General features: G+C 44.6%; 1 protein-coding gene across 2 annotated transcripts in view; it reads left to right on the top strand.

Annotated features, from left to right (window-relative positions):
• The window catches only part of LOC118373118 (teashirt homolog 3-like), a 49007-nt gene extending 40818 nt beyond the window's left edge, over nt 1-8189 (top strand). For both annotated transcript variants that reach the window (XM_052480385.1, XM_035759185.2), the window contains exon 2: nt 3141-8189. In XM_052480385.1, the coding sequence (XP_052336345.1) occupies nt 3236-6535 (3300 nt within the window). In that variant the 5' untranslated portion in view covers nt 3141-3235 and the 3' untranslated portion in view covers nt 6536-8189. The remainder of the gene's footprint in view (nt 1-3140) is intronic.
• Nucleotides 8190-19415: the final 11226 nt, after the last annotated feature.

The following is a 19415-nucleotide window of genomic DNA, read 5'->3' as shown; positions in this document are numbered from 1 at the left end:
AAAGCTCAATATTGGAACACACATCCACGGTCACTTTAGGGGCCCTGTGGCCTGGCGCCGGTCCAGAGGCCTGTGAGATGCTCCCTGTGTGGCCTCAGGTTTGAGGTCATTCCAAGGCCTCCCTCCTTCCTCTCTGCCTGTCTTCCCTCCTACCTACCACATCTATTCCGGTCGCTCCACTCTCTATGCCTGAGGCTAAAAGCTGATGTTTAAGTAGGTGTTTTGTGCTGAATGTGTTGCCTCACATTCCATCTCCATATGCCTTTAATGCAAGACGCACATAGACACATGTAAATAACGGAATCATTCACACAAATGCCTCCCTTTCTCTTTCAGTATCTCTTTCATTGTCTTTGTAGGCGCACGCACGCGCGCACGCACACGCACGCACGCACGCGCACGCACACACACACACACACACACGCGCACGCACACACACGCACGCACCCACACACACGCGCACACACGCACCCACCCACACACACATGCAATGTTGGTTTTTGTTCTGTCACATTCAGGTCAAGGTTAGTGTTTTGGCTGGTTTGTTCACACTTGAGAGGGAGGTAGGAGGTTCAGTAGGAAAATGACTTGGCATTGGCACAGAGAGAGGCATATTACTTTGGCCTCTCGCTGTGTTTTCAGTTGCACATTTTAATGACATTAAAATCAGTGTTGCAATGATGTTTTAGGTGAACTATACGTTTATATTTAGTGCGGTAGCAAAGGTTGCACTGCAGATTTATTGGCTTCGGTGTCAAAATGACCCTCCCCCTTCCTTGTCTCCGTGTGTGTTTTAATTACATTTAACAGCTTTATGTCTGGGTTGTATTTTGAGGAAGGAGATTTCACATGGGTGTTTGGCCTCGATGTGTATGCTGTTCTGACTGCTTCCTGAGCAAAGGCATTCTTCTCTTAAACAGCTGTCGTTTTGGCTGATTCAGAACAGATGGCAGTGTGTGTGTGTGTGTGTGTGTGTGTGTGTGTGTGCATGGCCTGATCAGGGTTGCCTGTTGAGTGGTGTGTGGTATTGGATTACATGTTAAGATGTCCCATATTTTGCTGCTCAGTATTCCAATTGTGCTTTTCTGAGCATCACTGCATCTGTTCACAAAATGGCAGATGTCCATTATGCATCTAAATGTAAACGTTTCTACGGGCTACTCTGGGGCTCCCGAATGCCGCAGCGGTCTAAGGCACTGCATCTCATTGCTAAAGGAGTCACTACAGACACGGGTTCAATTCCAGGCTGTATCACAACCGGCTGTGATTGAGAGTCCCATAGGGCAATTGGCCCAGCGTTGTTAGGGTTTGGTCGGGGTAGGCTGTCAATGTAAATAAGAATTTGTTCTTAACTGACCTGCCCGGTTAAATATATATTTTTTTTATACAATAATAGTGTAATCCCTAAGATTTATGTGACAAGTCGTAGACATTCTTCCGAAATGTTGGAACATTTGAAGTAGAAATGCTACCAAAATAATTGGCTGTAAGAATACATTTCCTCCTGGCTCAGTAGTTGTTTCACCAATGTATTCTGTTGTATACATCCTGTACACTAGCACACACGAGGTAACCGATTCCAACTTGCTGCGTGTCGAAAGGCTACGGACGACTGCCCGGAGGCACAGCGTTTCTACTGCGGCGCAACGCCTGGGAGCTGCTGCGTGTTTCAGTGCATCTGTTTATCCCACGGCACCACACTGCCAAAGGCAACAGAATGATCCCCCTGACAATGACAGAGATCCCCCCCCCTGCGTCTGGGCTGATGCAGTGTGCTCACACCTTCAGTACCGCTCTGAGATAGAAGTCAGCAGTAACACTACTGGAGCGTGTTGTGTGACATGGCGGGCAGGTTCTGGAGGTAGCTACTCAAATGTCACCAGATGGAACTGTACCTTTTTGAAGAGGCTGTGGCCACAAAGCTCGTATACGTTTTAGTTAAAAAAAACGTTCCATTCTTTTAAGTGATTGCTTATTTTTGTTGTTGTTGCTATAGTGTCCCCTTATCGAAGCGTGATTTATAGGTTTCTTATAGATAATGCTCTGACTGTTGAGAGCATTCATATTCAAGTGACCTTTGGCAGTTGTTAGCGTGTGCACTGGGACACCATGGTCAGTGTCATTCTTGCCTTTAGTTTACATACCTGGACAATGAATGATGCACAGCTAGGAATCAGGAACGGTCAGGAATGTACGGAATTATCCCAATGTCCTGTCTGTCATCTCAGCTTGTCTTCCGGCCGACTGTTCTCAGACGGCCTCCAATCACCAAATAACACATATGTGTTTGTGTCTGCACAATGATAGGAAGTGTTTTTTTGTTTGTTTTTTTGTATCTTTCCATCTCACTGCAATCCGCATTTGATTGTTTTAAACAGGAGGGGTTCTGAATATAAATTGAAAGTATACTCTCCGGGCTAAACTGTAAATAATAACTCAACTTTCTCATCTGTTGCAATTGAAGTAAATGTGTTTTGCTCGGAGAGATTTGGCTTTGGAAACGTACATACGCTCATTTTTATTTACAAGTAGGCGCGCCCGTGCCGTGTAATGAGTGAAAATGCATGCTTAAATGGCGAGCGGGTCTGTTAAGAAATGCATTAGAGGCTGAAGAAGAAGCGTAAGACGTATTAATTGACAGACAGGAACTGCTGTCTCGGAGGTTGATACAAGTCATTTATTACTTCAGAAACGAATGCCACCTCCAGAATGTGCTTCATTAATTTCAAATTTGGTTTTAATTTCAAGCTGTTGCCCCTCGAGAAGAATAAGGTGGCAAGTTGTGTTTGAAGAGCCATTTCCTTTCCCTCGTCTCTCTCTCTGTCTTTCTCAGTCTCTGCAGTAAAGAACAAAGGGGGTGGGAGGGAGGGAGGAAGGGAGGTTGGGACTTTACTCCATTTGGAAAACAATGTAAATGCAATGGGGAAGTTGAATTGGAATTACAGCAACAGTCGATGATATGAAGTGGTCTCGTCTGTGATTGCTTTGCTTTTCTGATATGGGAAGAACATTCCAGTACTTCTATCAGCTTTCTGATATGCAAGGCATCGCAAGAATGCCAAATTGGAGATCTTCATCATTAGACATGGTGTGCTGTGGTAATAACAATCCTCTCTCTGTTTCTCTCTCTGTTTCCTCAGCGTATGCCCCTGAGGATGAGAAGGAGGCTGCCCTGCTCGATGAAGACCTGGAGGGGGAGGACTCTGCCGGGGAGGAGGAGCCTGCGGTGAAGTACATGTGCCAAGACAAGGACTTCCTTTTCAATGACCGGCCTGGTTTCCACGACTCCCCCGTGGCCGACTTCTCCGGCCATGAGTTGGACAATGAGTCTCACCTGAGTGAGTCCAGTGACCGCATGTCAGACTTTGAGAGTGCCTCTCTCAGAAATGAGGAGGAGGCCGCGAAGGTGCCACTAACGCCCTTGTCGCCATCTTCCTCTGTCACGATGGCCACCAGCACAGCTGTAGCCACGGAGGACGGCGCCACCACCGGGCCAGACAGCCTGGAGCAGATGAAGGCCATCTACACCAGCTTCCTGACCAACTCTTACTGGTCGTCTCTGAACCTCAACCTCACCCAGCCGCCAGCGGTGGAGAAACCTCCACGCAGCCACAGCAGCAGCAGCAGTAGCAGTAGCAGCAGTTGTGGCAGCAATGGCAATGGTTACGACTGGCACCAGTCCGCCGTAGCCAAGACCCTCCAGCATGTCTCTCAGAACCAGAACCGGCTCAACCACCCTGCAGCGGAGCAAAACAACCTGTTCAGCACCGTGCAGCTCTACCGTCAGAGCACCAAGCTCTACGGCTCCATCTTCACAGGTGCCAGTAAGTTCCGCTGCAAGGACTGCAGCGCTGCCTACGACACGCTGGTGGGGCTGACTGTACACATGAATGAGACAGGCCACTACCGCGATGACAACCACGAGACGGACAGCGACGGCACCAAGCGCTGGTCCAAGCCACGTAAACGATCCCTCCTGGAGATGGAAGGGAAAGAAGATGCTCAGAAGGTTCTGAAGTGTATGTACTGTGGACATTCCTTTGAGTCTCTGCAGGACCTCAGTGTCCACATGATTAAGACAAAACACTACCAGAAAGTGCCTCTGAAGGAGCCAGTGACTCCTGTGGCAGCCAAGATCATCTCCTCCGCCCGGAAGAGAGCCCCCATTGAGCTCGACATCCCCAGCTCCCCAGACTCCAATGGGTGCACCCCAAAACCCTCCCTAAATGACCCTTATGACGCCCTCCAGAAGGCATCCAACCCCTACATCACCCCAAACAACCGTTACGGACACCAGAATGGAGCCAGTTATGCATGGCAGTTTGAGTCCAGGAAGTCCCAGATCCTTAAATGCATGGAATGTGGCAGCTCCCACGACACACTTCAGGAGCTAACAGCACACATGATGGTGACCGGTCACTTCATCAAGGTCACAAACTCTGCCATTAAGAAAGGCAAGCCCATCATGGAGTCTCCCCCAACACCCATCCCGATCATCTCTGCTGGTGAGGAGAAATTCCAGTCTGTGCCACTGGCAGCCACAGCATTCTCCCCACCTCCTCCACCCATACCTCCTCCCTCTAGTGTTTCCCCTGCCATGGCTGTGGAGATTAAGAAGGAGGAGAAGGAAGAGGAATGTATGAAGGAAACCGCTAACAGCAGCAAAGACAAGAAGACCGGAGATGACGAGACAGAGGAGAAATTTGATATCTCCTCCAAATACTCTTACTTAACAGAGGAAGATCTGGAGGAGAGCCCTAAGGGAGGGTTTGACATCCTCAAGTCCTTGGAGAACACAGTGACAACAGCCATCAACAAAGCACAGAACGGTGCTCCCAGCTGGGGGGGCTACCCCAGCATCCATGCTGCATACCAGCTCCCAAACATCATGAAGCTCTCACTGGCCAACTCAGGGAAGAGCTCAGCCCTGAAGTACATGTTCCCTGGAGGAGAGACCCTTTTCCAAAATGCCAAAAACCAACCTCTGATCTCCCCTCCCAGCCGCCAGACCTCTCCTCTCCCCAAAAACAACTTCCACGCCATGGAGGAGCTGGTGAAGAAGGTGACTGAGAAAGTAGCCAAGGTGGAGGAGAAGATGCGGGAGCCCAGTGTAAGGGCTTCCCCAAGGAGACAAGCCACACCCTCCCCCTGCAGCAGCGAGGCCGGGGAGTCAGCCAGAGGGGAGTCCCCTAAAGGGAGGAGAGGGTCTAAAACCCCCGAGAGCATCGGAGGAGGCAGCCACAAAGACTGTAACGGTGACGCCAATATGAAGGAGTCGCTGGAGAATGGAATGGAGTCTGCTGTCAAATCCCCCATCTCTGCCTTGTGTGGCGGCACAGCCATTATTACAGACCACCCGCCAGAGCAGCCCTTCGTCAATCCTCTAAGTGCGCTTCAGTCCGTGATGAACGTCCACCTGGGTAAGGCGGCCAAGCCTGCTCTGCCGTCCCTGGACCCCATGAGCATGCTCTTCAAGATGAGCAACAGCCTGGCAGAGAAGGCCGCGGTCGCCGCTTCCACCCCAGCTCAGACCAAAAAAAACAACGAGCACTTAGACCGCTACTTCTACCACGTCAACAACGACCAGCCAATAGACCTGACCAAAGGCAAGAATGAAAAGAGTAGCTCCCTGGGTTCGGCTGCCCTGTCGTCATCCACATCAACACCCTCCTCGGGCTCCCCCTCCTCCACAGCCACCATGGCCAAGGCCTCGTCCGTTGTGGCCTCGTTCATGTCCAACTCCCCGCTGCGTGAGAACGCCCTGTCTGACATATCAGACATGCTGAGAAACCTGACAGAGAGTCAAGCTTCCAAGTCCTCCACGCCCACCAGCCTGTCGGAAAGGTCTGACCTCGAGGGTTCCACTCAAGAGGAGCTAGAGGAGATCTCTCCAGCCCAGAAACGCAAGGGCCGGCAGTCCAACTGGAACCCCCAGCACCTGCTGATCCTACAGGCCCAGTTTACTGCCAGCCTCCGGCAGACTGGCGATGGGAAGTACGTGATGTCAGACCTGAGCCCCCAGGAGAGGATGCACATCTCCCGTTTCACAGGCCTCTCCATGACGACCATCAGCCACTGGCTGGCCAATGTCAAGTACCAGCTGAGGAGAACCGGAGGGACGAAGTTCTTAAAGAACCTGGACTCAGGCCACCCAGTGTTCTTCTGCAGCGACTGTGCTTCTCAGATCCGTTCCCCCTCCACCTACGTCAGCCACTTGGAGTCTCACCTGGGCTTCAGACTCCGAGACCTGGCCAAACTGTCTGGAGAGCAGCTTGTCAGCCAGATCTCACGTCACGCCAAAAGCCTGTCCGAAAAACTGCTCTCCAACCACTCCCACTCCAACCCTCACTCCATCTCCCACGCCCACTCCCCGTCTCCCTCCCCTGACGAGGACGGCAGCAGCACCTCGTATCAGTGCACGCTCTGCAACCGGACTTTTGCAAGCAAGCACGCAGTCAAGCTCCACCTGAGCAAGACCCATGGGAAATCCCCAGAGGACCACCTTATGTATGTGTGTGAGCTTGAGAAACAGTAGCACTAAGCTGTGGACATGCTGCACTCTCTCTCTCTCTCTCTCTCTCTCTCTCTCTCTCTCTCTCTCTCTCTCTCTCTCTCTCTCTCTCTCTCTCTCTCTCTCTCTCTCTCGTTCTATCTTTAGCCTTTCACAGACATTTCTTTTAACAAAAAAGGACTAAAAACTATTAAGTGATGAAACTGCACAAAGATGCCGTGGAACTACTGTTTAGTTTCGGCACATGGTTTCAGATTTTCTTTAAAAGGGAGACTCACTCTGGCCCAAGAAGCTTTTGTTTGTTTATCCTTTTTATGAAAAAGACGGTCATTTTCTAAATGTGCAGTGTTGAAGAAAGAGGTGCTGTTGTCACTGATGAAACAAATGAAGGTTGAACAATATTTTAAAATGAAGTGGTATGTATTTGAAAGTTGTGTAAATTGGATTTGATTTCTTTATATTCTGGCATCCTTGAGATGCGGTAAGCTGCATGCATAAATGAAACAGTTTAGTTGAACATTTGGTTAACTAAATCTGGTGCACTTTTCTTTTCTCTCTCTCTTTCCCTCTCTTTTTGTTAATGTGATCTTTATGTGCTGGTGTCAGCATCTGAAATTTAACCCTCTGAGTACGGCCAAGCACTTCTACCCGAATGATCCCAAAACCCTTCTCAAAACAAACTATTTTAGATTGGAATTGACCAAGCTATTGTGTGGTTTGTAAGCGGCACAATGAAAGCACCACATGTCCCTGTCCAACAACCAATCTCTAAAGATGCATCGTACGTGATGCAAAATCTCAATCTGGAGTCGTTTACTTTGTTTAAATCAGGGACCTTTATGAATTCAGGTCTGTGTAAAAATGTATCTAAAAACATATATACTAATTCCTGTCTAAATTATGCATCATTTTTATATTTTTAATTTAAGAGGAGTATGACTATCTACTGGTGCACAATATATGAAGACATGAATGAAATTGTTTTGCACAATACTTTTGTAAAATATGTTATTTAATCCAATGATATGAAAATAAGAGGAACAAAATGACCCAGAACTCTTTTACTTCCACCTCGTGCTCAAAGGGTTAAACCTCTAGTACAAGACAGTACGTACATGTGCCGGTATTTGAACGTTAAAAAGACAAAAGGTTGTACAACAGATGTTACTTTATGAAGTAATGGAGAATTCCACACGTTTTATTTATAAGCACTCTTGGTTGTTGTTTCATATCGTAGGATGCCTTTGGATTGGTATTTCTTTCTTTTTTTTCTCTCTCTAATTTACTCTCCCACAATTCCGCACTGCAGCGTTATCTTTTGGGGATATGAAAGGTAACCATAGTTACCTCACCTCTGATTGACAGTTCTGCTCCATTTTTTTGGGCAGTTCATTTGCTGAAGTAACTGACAGCTGCCAGTGTAAGGAAATCTTAGGTGTAAAATATTGGCATGTGAACAGCACAGACACTGTTATGCATTCTGTGCCGTGTTGTTGTTGTTGTTGTTGTTGACAATGAAGCACCCATTATATGACTTCATATAACCTTTTTTTTCTACTGCAGCATTAAAAGGAAAACATTTTTTTTTTTTTTGCAATAACACTGTGTGTCGTGGCTCACGATTATGTAGGTGCTGTGCGTTTTCTAATGAGCACATTAAACTGAAAATTGTTTCTGGCCGGTGATGAGTTCCAGACGAGTTTACAGTGAGTGGCAGGGCCCTGCAGAAGATGAAAGCTGTCACACCATCATCCCGCGTGTCTCCACAAAGCCCTGCCTGGAACAGGAATAGCCGATGGGCCATATCAGGGGCCACTACGGGGAGCCTCAGAGACAGACACCAACCAAGCAGTATCACATGTCCATCAAGTGTGCGTATCAGCCATACGTGTTCCTTTCTGCGATCGTCTCCATTCGAATGTGTTGGGCCACATAGGAAAAGGGAAATAGAAACCACATAGTGAATACTGAACAGCAGGTAACCCGTAGCTGTGTGGCATCTCCATTCACAAACGCAACAGTATGTGAACGGAGATCTGCCCTTCCCCCTTCATCTCCATGACTGGATGTAGCAGATAATTGCATAAACCCTGGCACTAGCTGTCTCATTTTCACCATTTTATTTCCCGCTCTGTAATTAACCCACACTTCCATTTTGTGTGTACAGTAGATTTTTAAAAAAGAAAAAGAGAGAGGAGACCGTTGTTTAGGCCTCATGGAGGATGACAACAATGCAGCAATGATGAGCACGTGGCTTTCGAGTCCTCAGCTATGCGCAACAACAATTAAATGCAGTCTATCAGGACAGTTAGTTAGTTGGGTACAGACACTAGGCCCATTGCCTCTCCATGAAGCAGGCCATTCGCTCACAATAGAGGAGGTGGAGAAGGACGGATGGAGGATTGTTTCTCAACTTCATATTTTGTCCTCGTGGCCTGTTTTCTTCTTCTAGCTGCTGAATATGTTTTGCGTCAGGTCCTGTCACCAAAACCACCTCACTGATAAACTCCGACACACAGTTATAGACCAACAACCACACACACACACCCACACACCCTTCAGCTGCCAGGTAGAGGGACTTCATCCGCGGTGACAAGGTGCCGCTGAATGTGAAAATGTCAGCCTTCACAGCCGTGCCTGACGTCTGGCGCCGTATTTAAGGCTCTCATTAGTCGCAAAAGAAAATATGCGTGAAATTGAAGTGTAAGAAAAGCATTTTCTCTCCCCTCTCACATCCAGGGAGCTCAGAGTAGGCTGGGCTTATTAAGGTTCAAAACAGGCGTGTAGGAGACAATGTGTAGCCTGAAGGCACACGCACACACACTCACACTTATTCACTATGTATTCCCCACAATCCCTCAGACTACAGGCTTCATGTCTACAGATAGGTGTGCGGATGTACTCCGTTTAAAACTTAGTATCAAAAGAAGAAATGGTCACGTGTGCCGGATTTTGGATAAAATGACATTTTGCGTGGTATGAGTACTATGCCCAAATATGAAGAGGAAATATCCATGTTGGATAAAATGACATTTTGCGTGGTATGAGTACTATGCCCAAATATGAAGAGGAAATATCCATGTTGGATAAAATGACATTTTGCATGGTATGAGTACTATGCCCAATATGAAGAGGAAATATCCATGTTGGATAAAATTACATTTTGCGTGGTATGAGTACTATGCCCAAATATGAAGAGGAAATATCCATGTTGGATAAAATGACATTTTGCGTGGTATGAGTACTATGCCCAATATGAAGAGGAAATATCCATGTTGGATAAAATTACATTTTGTGTGGTATGAGTACTATGCCCAAATATGAAGAGGAAATATCCATGTTGGATAAAATGACATTTTGCGTGGTATGAGTACTATGCCCAAATATGAAGAGGAAATATCCATGTTGGATAAAATGACATTTTGCGTGGTATGAGTACTATGCCCAAATATGAAGAGGAAATATCCATATTGGATGAAAGGAATGAACTGGCTCAAATATGCTATGGAGACTAACATCTTACTTGCATTTTGGATATGTTCCTACGTGCTAGCACATTACTGCCGCGTTGTAGCCAACACAACGTAAACGTCGACATCCTCCCGGGAGGAGCGTACTGTACGGCACAGCCGATGTGCGACTTTCAGCGGCTCAGACTTGACCCTGAATGCGGCTGCAGTGTACCGCAGATTGAGATAGCTTCATCAGGTGTAATGCACTACGCCCTTGAATGGATCCACACTGCACAATGGACCCACACTGCATAACACAGACAAAGCCCTACCAACAGACAAACACACACGTCATCAAGCACGACGTGTTTCTCCTTCCCAGCTAGAGATTCACTGTTCTCCTGAGGACGTTTTTTTTTTAGGCCCTTCAAGGTTATGAATACTGCTGCTCTCATTTCATTTGTTCTATTGGGTGTTTATGACAAATGTACTACAAAAGCATTCCATGTAGTGAAGCCACGTTTTCAGAAGTAATTCCAGACATTGATGAGGGGGGGATCATTCTGATTGAGACGTGTGTCCCATCCTACTGTTAGGCTATAGTGATTTACAATGATAAGAAAATGGAAACACAGGCCTTCAGGTTGCACACAAACGTACACGTACACATGGCGTGAAATATGCTGTCCAGCAGGCTCATGGAATTGCATGCGCACACACACACACACACACACACCCGATAGGCCTGGATTTATTCTCCACCGTTGACCCCATGTTGTACAATGTCTGGAGAGGCCTTTGAGCTTGAAGGGAATTCTTTAACCTGTGTTATTTACATGCCTAATAATTCACTTCTCCAACAACACCCTCACCTTGGAAGCAGTCCCATTAGACATGCTAATTTAAGGAGGACCGGTAAATTCTCTTAACACAAACAAAATACTAATGTGAAAAATACTGGCATGCGTCTAAATCACGGGCGTGTCCCGCTGACCTGACCGTTACCCCAGCCTGCAGAGAGGGGGAGGGAGAGGGGGTGGGGAAGACAGGAAAGGAGGAAGAGTGGAGCGGGGGGCTTGTAATGCACCACCGTCACGTTACCAAAGTATCTTAAAATAACGCGTGTGTGCAATTTCCTTCATTTACGTGGCTGTGGCTCAGGGCTACACGCGGGATGGAAATCTTAAATGGGGCTTGAACAGCACTCCTCACAACAAGAAATCAATATGCCATGCAGCTTAGGGGAACTATCTGCTCTGGCCAAGGAGCGTGGGGGGTCATTTCCTCTAAACGCCACAAACACAAAAAAATAATCACATACACACACAGACACACACACACACACGGAGAAACATATGCTATATGTGTGTGGTTTCAATAGAATAATGACACCTGTGTTCTTTATTGCAGAACAGGGGACAAACATAACCTCTCCGTAACAACAAAGACCATAAAGATATGCGGCCATATTACACCACGGATTATCACCCTAGATAAGACAGAAATGGCTCTCAGGACTCACTTACTAGGCCTACACGACACATATAGACCTACATAGAATTACATGCACGTAGGCCTACATAAGCACCTGCAGTGCACACACACACACACACACACATACAAGCGAACACTCAGACAAAGTGGAAAATTCTAATATTGTTTGGCATACTGTCTTCACAGAACAGGAATAGTTTCATGGCTGAAAATGTTCAGTATTTGCAAAGGCTTTATTTCTATATTAACCCATTTGAATTTGCCTTGGTAACAACGTCATTCCAGCATGTCTTTGAAACGTGAGGAAATGGAGACCCCAGGGACACACTGAAATTGTGCATTTATACTGCTGTCATCATAGCCACAGTACTGTCCTCATGACACTGGTCATGCACTTTACTTACTCATCTGCCTGGTGGAAGTGGAAGGGTTTATGATGGCCACAGGAACCGGAAGGAACAGCCCTGGTTGAGTTGTTGCGCGGTGCAGAGAACTGCTGTCTAACGGAGTTTGATGGAAATGCAGTAAGTTCGCTAGCCAAGCTTGTTTCATTAATGTACCTATTGCATTTTTTCCCTCAAAGCTTAATTTGACTCGGTTAGGAAGCTAGTTAGCTTGCTCAGCATCGGTTAGCTAGCTAAGTAAGTGTCGAGGGGTGCCTAGCTTTCCCACATGTATGTTAGCTACCTAGTGCTGCTAACCTGGGCAAATGCAAGACTACTCATTAGGTGTGCTTGCTGAAGGCAAATCACAGCTTTACATTTCTTAGAGTCTTTTTATTACTATTTTGCTTCCATCCTTTCTGTCTCTAAAAACGATGTAAGCTGTCCACATGAAACAAACGTCCAAAGTGTGTAGACTCTCGCAACTTAGATTGCTGATCAAAAGCTTTTTGATACTATAGATTATTTCTGAACTATCACCATTTTAAATGTGCCTAAATGAACATAGGTTTGAATGAGAACCATACTGTAAGAATAGGGCGGTAGCTACAATGTTCTCAACAGTCCTGCTCCCTGGCCAATAAAGCTATAAGACCAACTTTAAAACCTTCAGCGATCCTAACTTCAAATCCCTTAGCTTTTATCAACTATAACTATATAAATGTGCGTAAATTAGCATTAAATAACTCACCAATAGTAACTCTTGAACCGTTCGAGCTGGAGACACCAAACCAACTTTCACATGGTCAGGCTATCCTAACGTTAAATTCTTTAAAACCGTTTATCAACTATAACTATATAAATTAGAAAAAATGTGTATAAAAGAACTCCCCAACAGCTATTCTATCCTATCAATCAATAGATCCTTCACAATCTAGAAAGGACACCACACTTTCTTCAGGAAATGTACTTTTCCAGTTAATTATTACATACGTGACACTTTTGTATTATAACCATGATAAACACCAGAAAAATGTAACCCAAACCATGCCGTCTACCAGTGAGCTGGGAAGATACCTGAAGGTATCTAACAACACAGATAATAATTAAATGGTAACATAAATGTAGCCAGTGAAGTATATTGTGTTGGCACTGCCATAGCACACATTGGTAAAGGGGATGAGCAATTACGATATCGAGAGTGAGAATACGCTATGAAAGAAATGTGTTCAAAGTATGTCATACTTATGTCATGCATACCCATAATCGCTTGACTTGACTTCAAGATTATATCATCAAATGTATCCTGAAAACAAGGTCATTTAAGAGATACACTGCATATACTGTATACAATTATACACGTAATTATGTATTGACTTAGTCATGCCCATGCCTTTTATGACGATCAACAAGTAAGACACATTGCTGAAAGTTAGAGAAGCCTAATTTGGACTACATCTTCTAACCTGCTGCTTTGATAGCAAGCCAGAGCCAGTTTCATGTGTTTTATTTTAGATTACGCAGATTGTTTTTTTTTGCTGAATATTGACCTGCCATAACTTTTTTTTTTTTATGTAACAAAAAAGATTTGTTTGTAGACCGGTGAGCTGTCGAAAAAAAAAAAAGATTTATAGTTCATGTGTGTAGTTCTAGACACTGACGATGCAAATTTGAGGCTCATTCTTAGCCTACAAAACAAGGAATACGGAAGTAAAATTGACACGTCACTTGCACATTGTATGGAATAGAATATAACTTTATTGTCCGTAACGTAGCCAACAACGGAAATGTGTTTTCTCCTCCATTCTCAAGACATCACACATCACAGTATACAGCTGAGACGAGCACAGGCTCAAGCTGCAGGGCAGCACCCCTGGATGAAAAGCAAGTTGTGGGGTTAGGGGCCTTGCTCAAGGGCCCAACTGTAGGGGAATGTCTTTAGGATGTGAACCCAGTAGCTGTCCAGTTGCTAGACCAATTCCCCCTTATTTTTCCAGCACCTGGTCTGGGAATTGAAATGACCATCTTTCGGTAAAACGTCCAGTTTTGAAGGGTCAAGCGATGTTCTCCCACAGTCCTCCTGTCTAGTTACACAAACACGGTCCTGGTTCTGCTGTCACTCATCCCCGTGAACCCTACACAGGGGTCAGCTAATGGCTGCATGCTGCCACCCTACCAAGAGTAGGGAACAGAAGAGCTCCAATTGAACTGATATCTGATATCTGTTCCCAGGCCAGCCTTTAGATCTTTTCAAGTTCCAGGAAATACATCACCAGTCCCAAACTCACACCTCTCATGGATCCCGTTAGGACAACACAATCAACACAATCACCTCTTTGAACCTTCAAATGCTTGCATTCTCCCCTGATGTGTTGTAAGACAATATTGGTGGCTGAGCTCAAAATGTATCCCTTGCTAAATATAATATTTTCAGTTGCAGAAAGATGACATCTAGCCCTAGCCTATAGAAAACCATATTGAAAATGTGCTTGGCTTGTTGCTCTAGCTTTCATCGGATAAGATGTGATGGTGTCTGGTACCTCGCGTGGACACTGCTTACGTTACTGTTGCCTCTTCATGTATATCCTTCTTATTCAACAAACCTGCAAACACCCTGCAGCTACAACCTCGAAGGGCTTCACGATAACTATAACCATGACTACATGATGGTTGTTGTCTTACTGTTAAATCGCTGTTGTTTCTGCTGTTGCTGTTGATCATAATTTACTATAGGCCTACTCTTTCTACTACTGTTTGGGATTTCAGGAGTAATACATAGCTGACCAGGACGGTTGGTGGCAACATTTTAAGTGAGACGCCATTAAGAAAGAGGACGAGTCAGTTTATCAGTGAAATGGATCTGTAACTGGCTCTCGTTTCTATCATTCCCAGTGATCACAAAGGGCAGATTCAGTTCTCCCAAGCTTTTTCTCCCATTAACCAATGTGAGGAAGCTGTCTCCTCTCAGCCTCCGATGTGGAAATATCCTCCCAGGTCAGGGGTCAGACAGCCGAAGCTGGGCGATAAGGGAAAGTGCCTAGCACCATTTAAAATGACCCCCGGTCCCCATCCCACCCCCTGGAGTGATGTCCATCACTATCTCCTACTCTGGAGGATGTTCAGGGCTACACGAGTATACAGGGTCAAACACCACCCGTCCCTCCCCCTAAGGCACTAATATATTATTGGTTTAAATCCATGACCCCCCTCCCCCCCCACACTCTATATGAAGAGTCATTTTTTTCCCTTTTAATAGCCAGAGCGAACATATGCCTTGATGGCGTCACAATCTTCATTATGATTGTGCCAATAACACAAATAGAAATAAAGAACTGTTTTAGCACATATTGTGGTGCATTTTGATCTTAATACTGTTGCCTCAGCAAAGATAATGGCAATAGATGGTCTATTGGATATTCATACGGATTTGCCCCTAGGTGTGCATATTTAGTTCCATCAATATTTGAAATGAACCAAGAGACAAGACAGTGAGGTAATTGTATGCAATATGATTACGTATGTTTGACAACATTGCAACACATTTCTGATTACTCCCAAATAACATCAACAAGAAATTGCACATTTATCCACGTTTTTAATAAAACATTTAATTGAATTTGTTGCTTTGAGTGATATCTCAATGAGATTGCATTGGTATGGTAATATCAAAGGGACTAACATCAAATGTGAATTCTGTGATCTGTTTTGATGGGTAGGTTTAGTGATATCACGAGATTGTGTCCCACGAGATGGCAACATTATGTAACTTTAGGGGTTAAACACGGGGGGTGATCCTGTCCCAATCTGAGATCCTCTCTGTCGCTGAGCTCCTGGGATGACACCCGCTCACCAGTCCTCTTGAAGCTCATTATCACGCTTAAATTATTTCCTCCCACAAGCACCTTAATTAACACACGTCCAGACCACGTCTGGTCGCACAAATTGATTACAACATCAGACCAAATGTCTGCAGTGCTGAAGCTATCACGGAACAAAGGACGAGCAATCTTGGAAAGGCTCACGGGGCTTGGAACCATGTAGAAAACACATTACATATGTTAGACATTTTATGATATAACGGGCTCTGTTTTTCCACAATCAAATGCTAATGAATGATGGGATTTAATGTGTGCATACAGACCAAACAAAGGACAGCAGTAATCAGCCCATCTTTCCCACAGAAGTCTTTACCAGTGCTGTGGTGCTGCCTGGGTTATTTCAAGCTTGGCCTCAATCACTGGCATTAGACATATTTTCAGTCCTGAAGGGGTTAATTAAGGGCTGCGCGAAAAAGCCTAAATTAATTGGCTCACGTCCGAATGAGAAGAAGAAGCTGAAGAAAACACATCTAGGCGTTTTTATACATTAGAACAGCTGACAGCAGTTAATTGCCACGGACATAAATATAATCTCAATAATGAGAAAAAAATCATGGTAGAAAAAAATACTAAACAGAGTGGAAACAGGGGTGAAGAATGCACCTTCTAAATGAGGTCAGGTTGTAAACCATGGTTAGGCTCTCTCCGTTTTAAAAAGACAGAGGGGACAAGGGAGGAGTGGTAGGTGTGTGCAGAGGGAAGGAACCTCTCTGTATTGTGGGTATTTTAAGTGAAGGTGCAGTGACGTCCGTCACGCCTCAGTGGCCATGAAACAGAGTCGGCAAAAAAGCTGAAGGAGTGCTCTCCTCCTGAAAGGCTCATCAGGACTTGTCATCGCTCTAATGAATATCATTTAAATTGCTTTGTATATCGCAGTGAGTTTGGATGTCGATTTAATTTGCGCATGTGTTTGAGTTCTTCTGCTTGGCTAGGCGAACCGAGAGCGCTAGACTAATGAAAAGAGAGCTGGGGTGACAGCGTGATGAGACTCGACCTGATCAGATGGGTTTGAAAGGAAATTCTGACAAGGCAGAGAATAAAAAAAAAACACACACTGCACTTCAGGAAGTAACTGCACAGAGGTTTGTATTATCAAGGCTCTCGCTGCATTGTGGGAGTTTTGCACCTGTTCTAATTTGCAGATATCCTCTGTTGTGGGAGGCACAAATGATTGTCGGGGAGCATCCCAAAGTTAGGGATAGATCAAATAAAACCACAAGTGTTTCCTGTGGATGAACCATCCCTGTTTTTAAGCATGGCCTTATCAAAATGAAATTACAATATTTGCTGATACCGTATTTCAACCTTCCCTTCAAATTGTCTTCTCCCTCCCCCATTCCTGTATGCGTACTGTACTAGCACTTCTCACTGTAAGCCGTGAAATATTACAACCTTTCCCGAAGCAAAAGATATATATCCACATTGAGGAATTGCAAAAACAGCACAAAACATTTCCAGCCTGGCGGTATCTAGTGAGGCACTTATGATTTAGCATTGCAGGTGTATCTGAAACTAGGAGTAGCAGACAAAGGCTGGACGCCTTTTTCCTGAGCACTTATGTAATGTGTATTTCATTACAATTACCCTGGGTATTTAATCAAGTCAAATTCAATTATGAATCACCACTTAGCAATTAATCCAATCAATTAGACGTTCATGCTTGTCATTTCAGTATGTGTCACAGATGTGGAAAGTGTGCAGTGAATTCAGCACATTGTCACGGTCATGGAAGGGAGGCCGGAGCGTGTTAATCAATAATCAGTGTTAAGGGAAGCTCCTCTGAAAATATAGTTGACCAAGCTACCTTTAAGAAAATGTTATAGTTTACATTGAAAAAGTAGTTCCCCGCACCCAAACTACTTTGTGAAAAATGATCATATCTAAATCAGAAATGTCTTTGAATAACAATATTGCAAGAGCAGATCACTGTGGTCAGATGTTAAGGCGCAACTGAAGGAAATTAACTACTTATCTGAAAGAAAACGGCTTACGTGGTGTCGATATTAGTCTGGAAAATGTATTCTAGTGTCAAAATTGACTACAAAGTGTAAATGGGATAATTTTGGTCATAAAGTCAGTCTCGTACAAAACTGAGTTTTGTAAGTAAGTTCGTCATGACTTACTTGAGGGTTAGGTTTTGATTTGAACAATGCTCACTTGCCCACTGACACGGGATACACAGCTGTGGTGATTGTGCTCTATCCAATCCTACCACAGTTCTGTACTGAGACAGACTTCCCAGCAGCGCAGCGGATCGGACTTTGTTTACATACCACAACACTTCGCAGCATATTTTAACTTGAGAAATACTGCACCAAACACCTTAGCTAGATGTAGAATTCCGTAACCAAAAACCTCCTCGGCAAAAAGTACACATTTATTCCAGATTTCTTTGGGTCGTGTTTTTTGAGGAAGTGATACTGGCTTGGTTCCTGTGGTGTCTCATGGGGACAAACATCAGTAACTGCCACATTGCACCACACCCCAAAGACCGAAATCTCGTTTTTTGTAATGAGCAACAGAGAAACACATGCGTAATCAGTGCGGTCAGTCCCTCTTAGAAAGAATGTGTAATTCATCCTATTAAACACAAAAACAATGTTTCAAGTGAGAATTCTGATGCTGAAAAATCTGGGAAAATCTTGCCTACCCACATTTTATTTTATTTTTGCAAAAATAGTGAGTAGTTCCAGTAGTTAGCTACACTGCTACATGGCCAAAAAAGTAATTAACTACCGAAAACATTACCAAGATTTGAATCTAGTTCAATTACCATCAAACTACTGCAAAATGTACTACTCACTACTCCCCAACACTGTCAATAACTGATTAAAGTGCTCTAAACTGCACTAGCTTCAATGCACAAGACGCTGGATGTGACATAGCTGCAGTTGTCACAGTCAACACCTGGCTTCTTTTGAGCCTTTTCCATAGAAAATAATAACACAGGCTGGAAGCTAAACTAGTGCAGACCCTTTAGTCAAAAATGACACAAATTGTTCACTGGAGTGAAAGCTGTCGTATTAAATACCCTCCTTGAGTTGGTACAACAATCAGTCTGGCTGGGAAAACATCGACAGAGACCAGGGAGAGGCAGCTAGCATCCCTGACAGGCCACGCAAGTTAAACAGAGGCACATAATATGATATTAAACTTTAACTACCCCATATTCATTCCAATCATCTGGGAAAGAAATTACCAAAACTTCAGGCTCGAAATATCATTTGTGTCGCATTGGAAAGGTTGAATTTATGGGCCCTTTTGTTAAAAGGGTATATGCTGCGCTGAAAAGTTCTCCAGGCCTTTTGTCGAGTCTCCCTGTGACATATGTCTTCATTTGAGAAACCTCAGCTCATGCCAGGGTGGAACTTTTATTGGCAGGCCCTTATTTCCCCTCGAGTGCTATAACTGTTGCACAGGAAATAAAGAATAAATGCCAACACACTTCCTAATGCTGAGAGTGATTTCATTACTGAGACACTGGACTAATTTGGGGATTGTGGGGGAAGGGGATTTAGACATACACACTTATACTTGTGTGTCTTTGGAAACCTACATGAATGCTGCCTTACGTATCAACTGTCCAACAATGTTTTTGATGTAGGCTACATTGAATTAGTATGTTCTGTACTTGGCATAGCATACTGTATGTAACTGCACTGCAGATTGTGCATTTACTGATTTACAACTATTACTT

The sequence above is a fragment of the Oncorhynchus keta genome, chromosome 2 (assembly GCF_023373465.1).
Source record: "Oncorhynchus keta strain PuntledgeMale-10-30-2019 chromosome 2, Oket_V2, whole genome shotgun sequence".
Taxonomy (NCBI): domain Eukaryota; kingdom Metazoa; phylum Chordata; class Actinopteri; order Salmoniformes; family Salmonidae; genus Oncorhynchus; species Oncorhynchus keta.
Note: the sequence above shows the minus strand (reverse complement) of the source record. Positions and strands in the feature narration are given on the sequence as shown.